General features: G+C 40.2%; 1 protein-coding gene across 3 annotated transcripts in view; it reads left to right on the top strand.

Moving 5' to 3' along the window:
- The window catches only part of MYO1D (myosin ID), a 326596-nt gene that overhangs the window by 107000 nt on the left and 205617 nt on the right, over positions 1-13979 (top strand). For all 3 annotated transcript variants that reach the window (XM_072779460.1, XM_072779462.1, XM_072779463.1), the window contains exons 11-13: positions 2600-2770; positions 6909-6979; positions 10695-10769. In XM_072779460.1, the coding sequence (XP_072635561.1) occupies positions 2600-2770; positions 6909-6979; positions 10695-10769 (317 nt within the window). The remainder of the gene's footprint in view (positions 1-2599; positions 2771-6908; positions 6980-10694; positions 10770-13979) is intronic.

Below are 13979 nucleotides of genomic sequence, written 5' to 3'. Positions count from 1 at the left end.
TTTTTTAATGTTATTTATTATGGAAAATTTCCAGCAAACTAAGAGCATAGATCATGATACAATAAATTCAGTGTACCCATCACCCATCCACCCACCCCCAGATAATGTTGAAGCAAATCTCAGACATCATATTATTTCATCTGTAAATACTCCAGTGTGCTTCTTTAAAAGATAAAGACTTTTACAAATGCTGTGACCACAGTACCATTATCATACCTAAGAAATGTAACAGTAATATCTTCATATCATCAAATATCTAGTCAGTGTTCACATTTCCTCAATTGTTTTACAAGGAGTTTTTTTGGTTTCTCTTTATAGTTGTTTGAATTTAGACCCAAGCAAGATTCTTACATTGTGGTTGGTTGATAGGTTGCTTGCATATGTGTAGATTTTCTCCTCTCTTTTTTTTCCTCACATTTTCCTGATGAAGAGGATGAGTCATTAGTTCTGTAGAGCTTGCCATAGTCTGGATTTTGCTCATCAGATTCCCGAGGTATCATCCAATACATTTTGTGTATGTCCTTGGTTGTCAGATCTGGAGGCTTGGCTGGTTTCAGGATCAGTGTTTTAGCACCAGGCTGTTTCATAGTGGTATGTGGAATTCTATCAGGGGGTGGGGTTCCAAATGCTTGGTTATCTCCCTCCCTAATTGACTCACTTTTATAGGCTTTTGGTGCTGTAGTTTACAAGACATTTTTAGCTGCTCTGTTTGGGCTGGGAATGAGAGACCCAGACCTCTGTGCCCCTGACCTACCTCATCACATCTCCTCTTGCCCCCTTCCCTGGGAATTGAGGTTGCTGGAAGAACCTGGTTTGAAAGCCACAAATTGGGGGATCCCTGGGTGGCTCAGCGGTTTAGCGCCTGCCTTTGGCCCAGGGCGCGACCCTGGAGTCCCGGGATCGAGTCCCGCGTCGGGCTCCTGGCATGGGGCCTGCTTCTCCCTCCTCTTGTGTCTCTGCCTCTCTCTCTTTCTCTCTCTCTCTGTCTATCATGAATAACTAAATAAATCTTTAAAAAAAAAAAAGAAAGCCACAAATTTAAGTAATGTTTGAAGTAACATTAAACTTACAAACTGAAAGTTACTGAACTCTTAAAGCAAAGACCAATCACTTTTAGTTACACAATTGGAACTTTAAAGGACTTAATTCTTTTGTCCCTGGGACAAAAGACAGTCTTTAATTTTATACTAGCATAGTCTAAGACTTCAGCTAATAATTAATACAGAGTTACTGCTTTTTGAGAAGACTAGGGATGTTTTTTCCAAAGATGGAAATAACTTTTCTCTCTAATTAGCAAATGTAATATGTGCCCACCATAAAAGTACATATGTAGATGGAGGTTTCTCCAGCTCTGTACCACTGATGTTTTGGACCAGATAAGTCTTTGTTGTGAGGCTTTCCTGTGCATGATAGGATGTTTAGTGGCCTCTTCCCACTGGTCCTGTAGTCTTGACCTTCAAAAATGTCTCCAGACAATGCCAAATGCCCCTGAGGGAAAAGTCCTCCTCTTGAGACTTACTGATAGAGACAAACCAGTAAAGTATAAAAAAGAAAGTAGAAGCCACCCAGTCAGCAGACTGTCAGTCCATGGATACAGAAGAGAACTTGGAAGAGTAGGGGCGGAGCTTAAAGCCACAGATAACTGGCTTGAGTCCTTGGACTTAAATAGCACAGAGGAGGAATCCATGAGAGACTGAAAGTCCATTATGAGCACATAGATCGTACAGAAGGTATTGGAGACAGCATTCAATTTTAGATGCCTCCTAAATGAGGGGGACACATCAACACCCAGAACTAAAATGTGTGTTAATAGCCTGCCCATCTTCTGTTGATGCACAGCTAGCCTGAGTGAGGCCAGTGTGTGTGTGGTGAGATGGATGCTGTTGACTATTCGAGTAAACACATATAGAAGAGGAATTTGGGATAAACTTTGTGCATATTGAAGTTGCTAAAAAGCCAGATGTTATTTAGAACTTTATTCAGCGCATAAAAGTAAATGCAAAGTTTATTCTTATCTTTTACAGATAGTTTCATCTCAGAATTAAATTTATGTTCTTGCCCAGAGAAACATCAAAACTGCTAGACTTATATGTGCTTTTTTTTTGGCTTTGGGAAAGCTGGAGAAGACCTCTTCTGGGTTTTGGTCATCCAAGGCCATAGAACTAAAAATTCAAGTTCTATGTGATACCGTAACTTCAATTTATGAATCAAATAACACTTTAAGGTTATTTGTTGGTACTTTGTGGAGTGTGGGTTTAGTGATTAATGGCAAACAGATCGAGGGGGTGGAGAGTATGAAGGAATGGGGTGTAGGATTAAAACAAAAGTTAGTGATAGGAGAAACATTATCTACTTTGTAATTTTTGCCTTGAGCTATACTCAGTAACAAAGTGTTTCATGGTAGAAAGTCAACAAAGAAATAAAAAATAAACCTCTGATAGAACATGTGCTCATTTTAGCACTAGACCTCATTAATGCTCTTGACTTATTTGACATCGACATAACTTAACTTAAATTCCTGAAACATCTGGAAGCATCAGTGTTTTGCGTGTCTTGTTCTCTGTTCCCTCTGGAACGGCTTCCTTGTTGTGTCCTGCAGATCGATTACTTCAACAACCAGATCATCGTGGACCTTGTAGAGCAGCAGCACAAAGGGATCATTGCAATCCTGGATGATGCCTGCATGAATGTTGGCAAAGTCACCGATGAAATGTTCCTTGAAGCACTTAATAGTAAATTAGGCAAACATGGTCATTTTTCCAGCCGAAAGGTATGTGTTTTATGAGAACTTCATCTCCTTTTGATCTGTAGGATTTTCCCATTGTTTGGCAGACTTAAATGGTCTTAAATGTTGGATTAAAAGAATGTCCACTCAACTAAGCAAGAAGGCCATAAGCATCCATTAAGTGACTTACTGCTATAAATAAATTCTGCCTCTCTGGTTTATGGGATGACAAGATTGATAAAAATCATAATATCCAGGAGAGGGAGCTCCAGACTATTCAATTTGCTAGAAATAGGAAAAATGAACACGATTTTAGAAAGCATGATGTCATTTATAACCAATAGGTACAGAGGCCTTGTTCATATGCTAAAATTCTACTCCTGTATCTGATAATTCTGGCACTGAAAACAGCTTTTGTCCTTGACTTTTAACTGTAATCAGTTATAAAACATAGTGTGTGTCCTCTGCCGCAGTTCTTCAGACTCTATGACTTTCTTAAAAATAGAGAAATTCTAGCTGTAGTTCTCCCCATCATAAGGAAACTCATTCCCTTCAGTGAATGGGTATCCTTTTAACTCATTTTTCACATTCTAAAAATGTTATTAAACAAATCACATTTCTGTAATAAGTGGTGGCAGTTGTGATTGTCAGACCTTTGCATATAGTATATTTGCCATCGATATTTGTCCTAGGAGGGGTGCACTGTCATCCTCGAGTATTCCCTACAGATACAGGCTTGTCTAGCAATCATAAGCTGAAGGAGAAACAAGCCCCATGCTCTGTCACTTCCATAAAGAAAGGAGCAAACATTTCTGCTCCTCCATATTTTCATGTAAATCTATGATACATACCAATTTTTTTTTAGCACAAATAAATCTAACTTTGTCCCCTTTGAAATTATGTAATCAGAACAGTAAGAGTCTGCAACTAGATAAGGCACTAATCATCAAGAAATAGATTGTTGGCTGATATTTATTTAGGCCAGTTTATTTCTTAAAGATTCTCCTTGGGGCAGCCCCGGTGGCTCAGAGGTTTAGCACCGCCTTCAGCCTGGGGGGTGATCCTGGAGACCTGGGATCGAGTCCCGCGTTGGGCTCCCTGCATGGAGCCTGCTCCTCCCTCTGTCTGTGTCTCTGCCTCTCTCTCTCTCTGTGTCTGTCATGAATAAATAAATAAAATCTTAAAAAAAAAAAAAAAAAAAAGATTCTCCTTCATCTGTTACTCAGGATTGATGTGGTCCCTACTACAAGTCAGTCAGCTGTCAGATGCTACTGTCTGACCTTTGACATTAGGCTTCTGGTCAGAGGTATTCCTCAGTCATTTCCCATGTATAACACAGGTGCTTATTAAGTACCTCTCATTTCCCAGGCATATTCTGGGTACTGGGGACAGTGCAGAAGCCAAGGTAGAAGCATCCTACACCATTTAGAGTGATCAGTTGAAAGATGGTATTACATGGGGAGATGTCCTGTCTTCGAGGGATAGGTTATCTACATCCTTTATAACCCCAGCCCAGGTTTTGGAGATTCACCTAACATCCTGCCTACAAAATGGTAGGTCATCAGTGTTTATAAAATTGAATTGAATTGGTCATGATTATACCAAATACATCTTATGGAATATTGAATTTTAGACTAAAACATGCAATGCTCCATTTCATTTATATTAAATAACTATGAATCTCATGATAAACCACCTCATTTTGATTCATCTTGGCCATTTATACACCTGAATTAAATTTGTCCACCAAATATCTGAACTATGTCAATCTTACAGTAGCCACTCCACATAGTACTTTTTTCTTTTTAAACATTTTATGTATTTATTCATGAGAGACACAGAGAGACACAGGCAGAGGGAGAAGCAGGCTCCATGCAGGGGGCCTGACGTGGGATTCGATGCCCTGTCTCCAGGATCATGCCCTGGGCTGAAGGCAGTGCTAAACCACTGAGCCACCCAGACTGCACTCCACATAGTACTTTTAAGCAGTTGCCATTGATTTGGTAAGAAATTGCAAAATATTAATTTATCTGGGAAGATGGGAATTCTCTCTCTTTTTTTAAGATTTTATTTATTTGAGAGAGAGAGAGAGAAAGACTGTGTGATAGAGGTAGGGGGGAAGAGCAGAGGGAGAGGGACAAGCAGACTCCCTGCTGAGTGCAGAGCCCAACTCAGGGCCCAGTCTCACACCTGAGCCCAAATGAAGAATTGGATGCCCAACCGACTGAGCCCCCAGGCACCATAGGAATTTTCTTTCTTTCTTTTTTTTTTTTTTAAATGTGGAAATCCAAGTTTCTCTGACTCTCCAACCAGGTAGCTCCTTCCTCCTGGGGGCTCCTCCCCTCTAGGCAAGGGTAAGTGATGCTGGAGGAAGTCTCCCCTGAGATGGGAACTTTTAAAGTGTGTTAATTTCTGGGTTTATAGCCCTAATGAAGGAAAGAAATGGAATAACCAAGCTGTCAGGATGTATTTCATCACTATGAATCTATCTGTTAAATAACGCTATTATACTGTACATTAAGCCATGTATTATCATCTGCTGTTGATTACATTAACTCGAGTTATTGGTATATTAAATAAGAGATTTCTGCCTCATATTATTTTGGGGCTAAGGGGTTTCTTATATGTTAAAGTTATCATGGGGATATAGGCAAATGATCCAATAAACCATGAAATTCCTATTTAAGGTATTGTGAACATAGAAAGTTAAATGATATACATAACTTATTATTTTCAAAATGTAAAGAAAAATCTAAAGCCTTCTGTGCTCAGATCAGTTGAGACTTTGCAGTAGCCAAATGTAAGAATATTCAATTAGTGTGGGCATCTCCTGGGTTCTTTTCCACGAGGAGTTTTATAAATGAAGGGCTTTTGTAAAATGGTTAACAAAAGGGAGAAGAAAAGAGGGATTCCACTTTTTGGAGACCTCTCTATGTTGGATACATGGTTCATTTAAGCTTCAGTATAACTTTCTGGGATGAGTAATTATTTAAAGACACAGAGCAAGTAGATGGTAGAACCAAGATTTGAACCTCAGAAGTCTGATTCTAATTTCCTGTAATTATTCACTTGTCTGATTAATAAACTAATTATTCTTTTACTAGTCTAGTGTTATGAGTATAGAAGCCACCATCCTGGCTGGGGGTATTTGGTAGCTACCACTGCAACGTAAGTTTTTGTGCATAACTGCACTCAGTGCTCTATGGATTCTTGGATGTCTACTTTAGAACACATAGGATCTCAAGTGGTCCTTCACAGGGCAGACAAAGAAGTCTGGGTGCTGCTGTAACAAGGAAATTTTCAGAAAACTGTGGAGACCACCACCACAGAAAAACTACCTTTCCATAAAGGATTCTTCAACTTCCTGCAGCTATTTCTCACTGAAGAAGAATACTTTTTATCTTCTCTTAAATGATAGCCCTGAACTTGAGTCCCAAGACAAGTGAATCAGGCCATTCTGTATGTACATAGGAGAGCAGACATTACCTCTGGTCCCAAGAATCCTTCCAGAACGACCGCTTTTGAGCTATGTGACTTGGGCCAATTACCTGAGCTTTTTGACCCTTAGTTTCCTTGTGATAAAATAGAGCTCATAATACTTCCTTTAAATATCAGTTGTGAGGGTTGCATGAGATATATGTGCCCAGCAGACAGCAAGCCCTCCGTGTGATGCTCCTTAAGCGGAACGTGGAACAGAAAGAGACTATATTAGTTTGGGCAGGCTGGGCCACTTGAGGCAGCAGCCAAGCTCTCAGTGTCAGAGACAATAGAAGTCCAATTTTGTCCCAGGAACCTGGACTTCTGTCTTCTGGCTCTTTCATCACCTTGCCACTATCCTTCTCTGCAATCTGCTAGTGGGAGGAGAAGAGGAAGTGCTGCAAATGATCACTTCTTACCGGTGTTGGCCTGACACAACCACACTTCCTTTCCACTCACTGTCCATTGTCCAGCACCTGGTCACTTGGCCATATCCAGCTGCCAGGGTGGCTGGGAAATGACATCTAGCTGTGTAGACTTCCGGTGAAAGCTCACAGGCTTTACCAGATAAGCCCCACATAGTGTGATTTCATTCATAATGGTATCATGATTTGTGGTACTATCATTATCTTATATGAAATTGGAGTATAATTTTAGGAGAGTGAAAATATCCATTTCCAAAGTAATCTCCTAATTGATTTCTTAGCTCTGCGCCTCAGACAAAATCCTGGAGTTTGATCGAGATTTTCGAATTCGACATTATGCCGGTGATGTAGTGTGAGTATCTTACTTCGTTACCTAACACAATGACTTGCATGCAACTTCACTTCAGAAAATAGAACCAGGGGAAATAAAAACTGTTTTCCTATTCATTTGTGTTTTTTAGTCATTTCATAGGCTAATATATTATATAATATATCTCCTCCTATTATAATATATAATATATATCTCCTCCTATATATTATAATATATTATATCTCCTATTATATATTATATATGTATCATATATATAATATATATTTCCTATATATTATAATATAATATATTTCCTCCTATTATATAATATATAGTATATCTCCTCACTTTAAAAAAATTGGCTTAGCTTCATTCATTCCTTGCTTTTCAAACTTTTCTTGAACACACACCGTGGCAGCCATGCACCATCCCTGGCATAGTTGGCACTCAGTCAGGTCACCTGATGGATAAATGAATCATGGAAGAATGTTAAAGATGGATATGGTAGGCCTTTTTCTGAAGAAGCTAAGAGTTCAGTGGTGGACACACATGGTAAGTCACTGTAACAAAGAATGGGAAGGGTCAAACTAGAGATGCACAAGGCCTTATGGAAACACTGAGGAGGAATTAATTAAATTTGGGTGAGAGTATAGAGAGGTTTTGGTGGGAGGAAGTGATATCCAAGCTGAGTCCTAAAAGTAAAAGAGGTTTTAGTCAGGGGAAAGAATTAGGAAGGGAGGAGGTGAGGAGGGTAATCCAGGCAGAGGAGCCAGTAGGTTCTCAGGCCCAGAGCCAAGAGCCACCATTGTGTGTGAAGAACTACAAGCAGTGAGATAACCACATGAGCAGAAACTTATTTTGCCATATTCTTTTTCAAATGTCAGTTGAAAAGGTAAAAATCTCACTTTTTCTGGTCACAATATAAGTAGAAATTGACAGGAAAATATAACTAAAAATAAACTACCTTAGTACTTAGTTCCCTAGGGCTGCTGTAACATTGGTGGCTTAATACAAGAGAAATGTTTGCTCTCCCAGTTCTGGAAGCCAAAAGTCCGAACCCTACGGCCACACGCCGGAGGTTCTGGAAGAGGATTGTTCCTCACCTCTGCCAGCTTCTGGTGGCTGCAGGCATCGTGGGACTTGTGGCTGCATTTCTCCATTCTCTGCTTCTATAGTCACACTGCAGCCCCATCTTTGGTGTGTCTGTGTTAAAACTCCGTCTGGGTCTATTTTTTTTTTTTTTAAGTAGGCTCCACACCCAGCACAGAGCCCAGTGCAGGGCATGAACTCACAATTCTGAGATCAAGACCTGAGCTGAGATCAAGAGTCAGACAACTTAGCAGGAACCCCTGCTTCTCTCTTAAAACTACAATTGTGATGGCATCTAGGGTCCACCTGGGTGATACGGGATCAGTTTCTCCTCTCAAGATCCATAACATAATCACACCTTTTGTCATAGAAGATCACACTAACAGGGGCTGGGGGATTTGACATGGATGTCTTTAGAGTGGTAGAGGAGCATTTTTCAGCCTGCTACACGTAGGATGTTTTGCCCACTGAACACCGCTTCTTACTGGATAATTGTTTAAAATTTCCTCTTCTTCCTCCTTACTTTTTACATTAGAAGCTCTGTTCATCATAACCCATTACAGGAAGAAATTACATAACAACAACAAAAAGGCAAATGATCATCACTACAAATGCCAAAAAGACATTTGAAGAAATTTTAATAGCTGTTCCTGATATAAATTAAAACTCTGAGTCATAAAATAATATGGCTCGAAATTATCACCCCATCTGTCAAACTAGCCATTAGAGCTGGAATGGCACCATTTTCCACTTGTTCTGGTCCTGTTCCCAGGTTCCAGAACACTGAAGAGGGAAGATGCAGCGGTGTGCACACTCTCCCACTGAAAAGGAGGGCCTCACTTATAGGATGCTTCCATATGGTTCGAGAGCATAAAAGCAGAATTGGTCAGAGGCCTTGGAGACCAGCTAGCCTGGCCTCTTTGTTTTATAGACGGAGAGACTTATGGAAAGTTTGTAATAACACTTTCGTCCAGGGTCATACAGCAAGTTTGTGGAATAGCTGAGACAATAACTGGTTTCTAGACTCCTAGTCCAGAATTCTAGCTGACCCTTCCAAGGGATATTCAATGCCTCAGACTTCCCCTTTCCTCCAGCCTTTCAGTCTTTTTCTAGGACTGCATATGTTCTGTGTGTGCACAGTGTTTTGTAAGGTGCTCCGCCCACAAAGAGCTTTCCGTGTAAGATGCATATATATCCATATGATTGTGTGTGTGTTTGTACTCATAAATATGCATACACATAATAGACACACAGCTACAGGCATACATCAGTACAGTAAAAGATGATCTAAAATAATTGCCATACAATTAATATGAGTATTGTCAGAATTTAGAATAAACACATGATGTCATACTACTATCTGTGATAAGCCCAGGAAGGTCAATGCTAGTCCTTAAATGCTAGGAATTATTTTTAAAGGGAGAAGTGGAAAGAGTGCTAGAAATATTCAGGAAATAGTAAATAGGTCCGTTAAAGTGGAATGTATCCTTTTTGTAGCATTAGAGAAGTAGAAGTACCTGAAAAAGTAGATTGAGATCAAATCGTAATGAGTCTTAAAGGCCAAAATGAGAACTTTGAAGTTTGGAGGTTATAGGTTAGACCAAAGACTAAGAGTTGGGTGGCTTCAAGGTTTCAGTCAAAAATGACTTGAAGATCTTAGGAAATGGATCTAGGAGGTGGGAGGCGAGGAAGTAATTTTGGATCTGGTGGCCTTGAAGCTCCTATGGGCACTAAAGCCTGAAGGAACCTTCTTGGTGAATTAAATGTGTAAGGCTGAAACATCAGTGAGGGGTCACGGTCAGACATCTGAAAATGATCTCCATCATTGCAATGATTGTCAAGGAAGATAGACAGGCAAGAAAGTAGAGCTCTAGGGAGCAGATACATCTAGAGTTCCTGTTGCACAATCTCTGAGCCTCTGTCTTTGTCACCCTGGTGACTCTGTCACTTTTGCCCCCAGCACTAAACTGGCCTCTCCTGGAGTCCACGCTCATTGCTGCAGCCCAGCAGCTCCCATCCCTCCTTCATCACCAAGAGTGAATTGAGTGGGACCCTCAGGACCTCAACCTTCTCCCTCCTCCAAACCGTGAATGCCTGCCTCCTTGTTTTCTCTCAAGCATGCCATGCATGGGCCTGGTCCTCTCCTTCGTTTGATCTGTTTCACTGTGTGATCTCCCTTCCTCTTTTCTTCTGCTTATCCAAATCTTACCATCCTTTGCAGTTCTTCTTGGATTCTTTTTTCCTACCCTGAACACATTGAAAGAACCATAGGCAAGTCACTTGACCTCCTTACAGAAGAGACTATTAGCTCCTGTATGTTGCTGTTTTGCTTTTATCTTAGGAGTGCTGGATGATAAACACAGCTATCTTTTTAAGAGTCGACTTCTTGAGGTAAGCAGTAAACCATAGAAAATGACAGTCTTAATCATAGTGACGGTGCTGATGTTTGTTCTCCTTTTGAGGAAGAGAAACAACATCCTGTCTGTTTAGTAGGTAAATTTGATATTCTTTAACGCAGAACAAAGTGAACAATATTAGCTCTACAGATGATTGATTACATAATTAACAGTGGAAAAGCTTGTAGACTTATCAAAAAGCTTACATGTGGCTCTTGCTAGGTGAATAATGGATGTTTTCTATGTGTTGTTGTTTTTTTTTTTTCTCCTAGCTATTCGGTCATTGGATTTATTGACAAAAATAAAGACACTTTGTTTCAAGATTTCAAGCGCCTCCTGTATAATAGGTAGGATTGAAATTTTATTAATTATCTTCCCATTAAACTCTTTGACATATGTATTGCATAATATGTATGCACATCATTACTTTCATGTGGCAATTTTAATAGCTCCTGGCAAATTTTCTAGTTCTGTTTGATCATAATGACTGAATGAAATAATGTATTACTTTATGATTATACAGTCTAAATTTAGGACAGAGACCTGCTAATGACTTTGCTTGATTTCCCTTGGGTTGCCTCAGTCTCCCTGTTCACTACTGCTGCCCTCTTGGCACCCCTGCCAATGTCCCCAGTGTAGGCCATTGGCAGTGGGGGTGGGGTATTGGATACCCTCTGGCCCAGATAAACGTTTTGCGCGTGCAGATTCCCACTGTAGTGCCTTTGCTTCCAACTAAGAGACCATTCTTAGTAGAGTGGCATCTAGTGTCAGTGTTGACAGATCCTTAGTGGAAAGAACCTTCTCACAGTCCAAGAAAATGTGGAAAAGATGTGGTGAAATAAAGCCAGGCAGAGGATAGCAAGTTCAAACATAGTATGGATGTTTTGGAAAGAGGCCCATAAAGAAGAAGAGGTTCTCAGCCACTTTCTTCTTTTGGGTTAGAGAAATGTACTCACACATTTATTAAGTCTACTCAGTTGGTTAAGAGATCATCAAAAATGTGTTGAACACCTGTGAGCCATACATTCTGCTATGGCCTGAAATGCAGCTGTGAAAAAAATTTAGGCTAGGTCCCTGGCCTCATGGATCTGCTCTTCCAGTGGAAATGGCACATAATAAGAAAACAACTTTCTGGTAAGTGACAAGTGCTGTGAATAAAAAGTAGGTAAGAGATTGAAGCATGCACACAAGGAAGGGTAAGGGGAAATATTATAGATAAGGTGGTCAGAAAAGGCTTCTTAAAAGGGATGACTTTTTGAGCAGAGACCTGAATGAAGGAGTGAACCATGAACACATTGTGGCAAGAGCATTTCCAGCAGAGATAATAGCCAGTGACAAGGTAGGAGTGAGCACGGATGTCTTGAGAACAGTGAGAAGGCTAGTGTACCTAAAAGCAGAGTGAGGGAGAGTAATAGGGACAAAATTTAGGGAGATGAGGAGGGTATGGATCATGAAGTATCTGTGAGCCAAGGTAAGAATGAAGTATGAAGAGAAGCCATTGGAATTTATGATATGATTGATTTATATTTTAAAGAACTCACTAGGACTACTGTGTAAAACATATACTGTAAAGGACAAGAGTAGAAATGACACCAAACAGGAGACTAGTTTAGTAATCCAGGTGTTATTAACAGAGGTAATGAAAAAGTGGTCAGAGCGAGTGATATTTTGAAAATGGAGCCAACAAGATTCGCTGATGGATAGGTTGTGTGGCATGAGAGAAATATAAATCTGAGATGAAGCCTGAGCAGTGGGGAAGGAATGCTTGAGAATGGGGAAGATGATGAGAGGGGCTAATCAGGTAGAGGAGATGGAGTGTTCTGTTTTGGATATGTTGTGTTATATTGGACATTCCACTGGAAATGCCAAGTAGACGGTTGTGGGTATGCATCTGGAACTCTGGATAAAGGAGGAACTAGAAATAGAAATTCATGATCATCAGTCTGTTGACAGTATTTTAAGCCATAAGACTAGATGAGATTAACAAGGGTGAGCATAGACAAATAGAAGAGGTCAAAGACTAATCCCTGAGACTCCCCAGCATTCAGAATCAAGTAAGAAAGAAGCAACTAGCAAAGGAGACAGGGCTGCCAGTGAGGTAGGAAGAAAACTGGAAATCTGGTGTCACAGAAACCAAGCCAAGAAAAAAGTGCTTTAAGGAGAAAAAAATTATAAACTGCGTCAAACACTGTCAGAAGCAAAAAGAGGTGAGGACCAAGATTAACCATGGGATTTGCTGACATGAAGGCCACTGGGACTCTTGACAACACTGGCCTCAGTAGAGTCCTGAAGACGAATGTCTCAAGTGGGCTCCAGAGAATATGGATAATGAGAATGTGGAAACATGGTGTTTAAACAGTTCTTCAAGAAGTTTTACAATTAAATGGTTTATCTGTGTGGATGTTGAAGCCACCAAGAGTGGTGATGGAGCTTTCAGCACCAGAAAGTTACATGGGAATGCAAAAGGAGGTCCATATTAGAATTTGTCACGGGAAAAAGGGACTTTCAGAAAGGAGTTTCAATGCTTGAATTTTCAGGTGAGATGTACCCATTTTGAGGGACAAATGACAGAGTTTGGCATTGTTCTGTGAAGATAATATAAAAAACTCAAATTGGAAAAATGGCTTCAGTTGGCCAGTGGCAATGTTAGCGTGTGTTGCTAGAAGAAAGCAGCCAGACTGCATACCAAGAGCCTACAGAAGGTGGCATTCGTGAATTCACCTTGTGAATTTATAGGCTCATAGGTTCAATTCCAGTGAGAACAGCTCCACCTCCTAGTAGTGGACTCATGCACATTATCCCAAGTTCACAGGACCAATGTAGAAACAAAGCCACATATAGATTTATTTCCAGTGAAAAATCTGACCATCACACGGAATGGAATATTTGCATTGGTATGACAGGCTGTTCTCCTCTATTAGAAAACCTGCTTGGGAATTCACATAGTAGCGAGAATTCTAGTTTATTAATTGACAGTGGAAAATATTACCTATATAATCCAGAATGCTTAGTTGCTTGGTAAGCATGGAATCAGAACAAAGGGACTTGGATAAATCCAACAATTAAAGGCATTGGGCTCATGAATCTGGTTCACAATAGGGATGGTCTTGCAAAGGTGTGAAAGATTAAAGGTCTATTGACTGCAGTTTTTTGTATGTATCTGCATAACAGGAAAGGCCTTGCCAGTGGGATGGGGTAGTCTTGGATTTATTTTGGCTAAAACCATCCTCCTAGATTGTGTTGGATTGTGCTTCCTTTCCTTCTGGAGACTTTTCAATGCTTCCATGGCTAAACAACCTCCCAAAATTCCAGTCCTTTCTATGTATATGTTTAAAGAGTAATCCTTGCATCTCTAGTTCTATAGACCTTAAGAGTATTCTTGCATGCATGTGTGTATGCATGTGTGTCTACGTGTGTGTATGTAAATGGAAAGAGGAAGGGAGCAAGCCAGTGAAATGCCAGGTACACAGACTTAACTCTTCACTACCTCACTACTAAGCCAGATAGGTTCTGTCTTATTTATTAAACCTATGGGGTTTCTGGATAAATAAGCTTCC

Source organism: Canis lupus, chromosome 16, assembly GCF_048164855.1.
Source record: "Canis lupus baileyi chromosome 16, mCanLup2.hap1, whole genome shotgun sequence".
NCBI lineage: Eukaryota > Metazoa > Chordata > Mammalia > Carnivora > Canidae > Canis > Canis lupus.
Note: the sequence above shows the minus strand (reverse complement) of the source record. Positions and strands in the feature narration are given on the sequence as shown.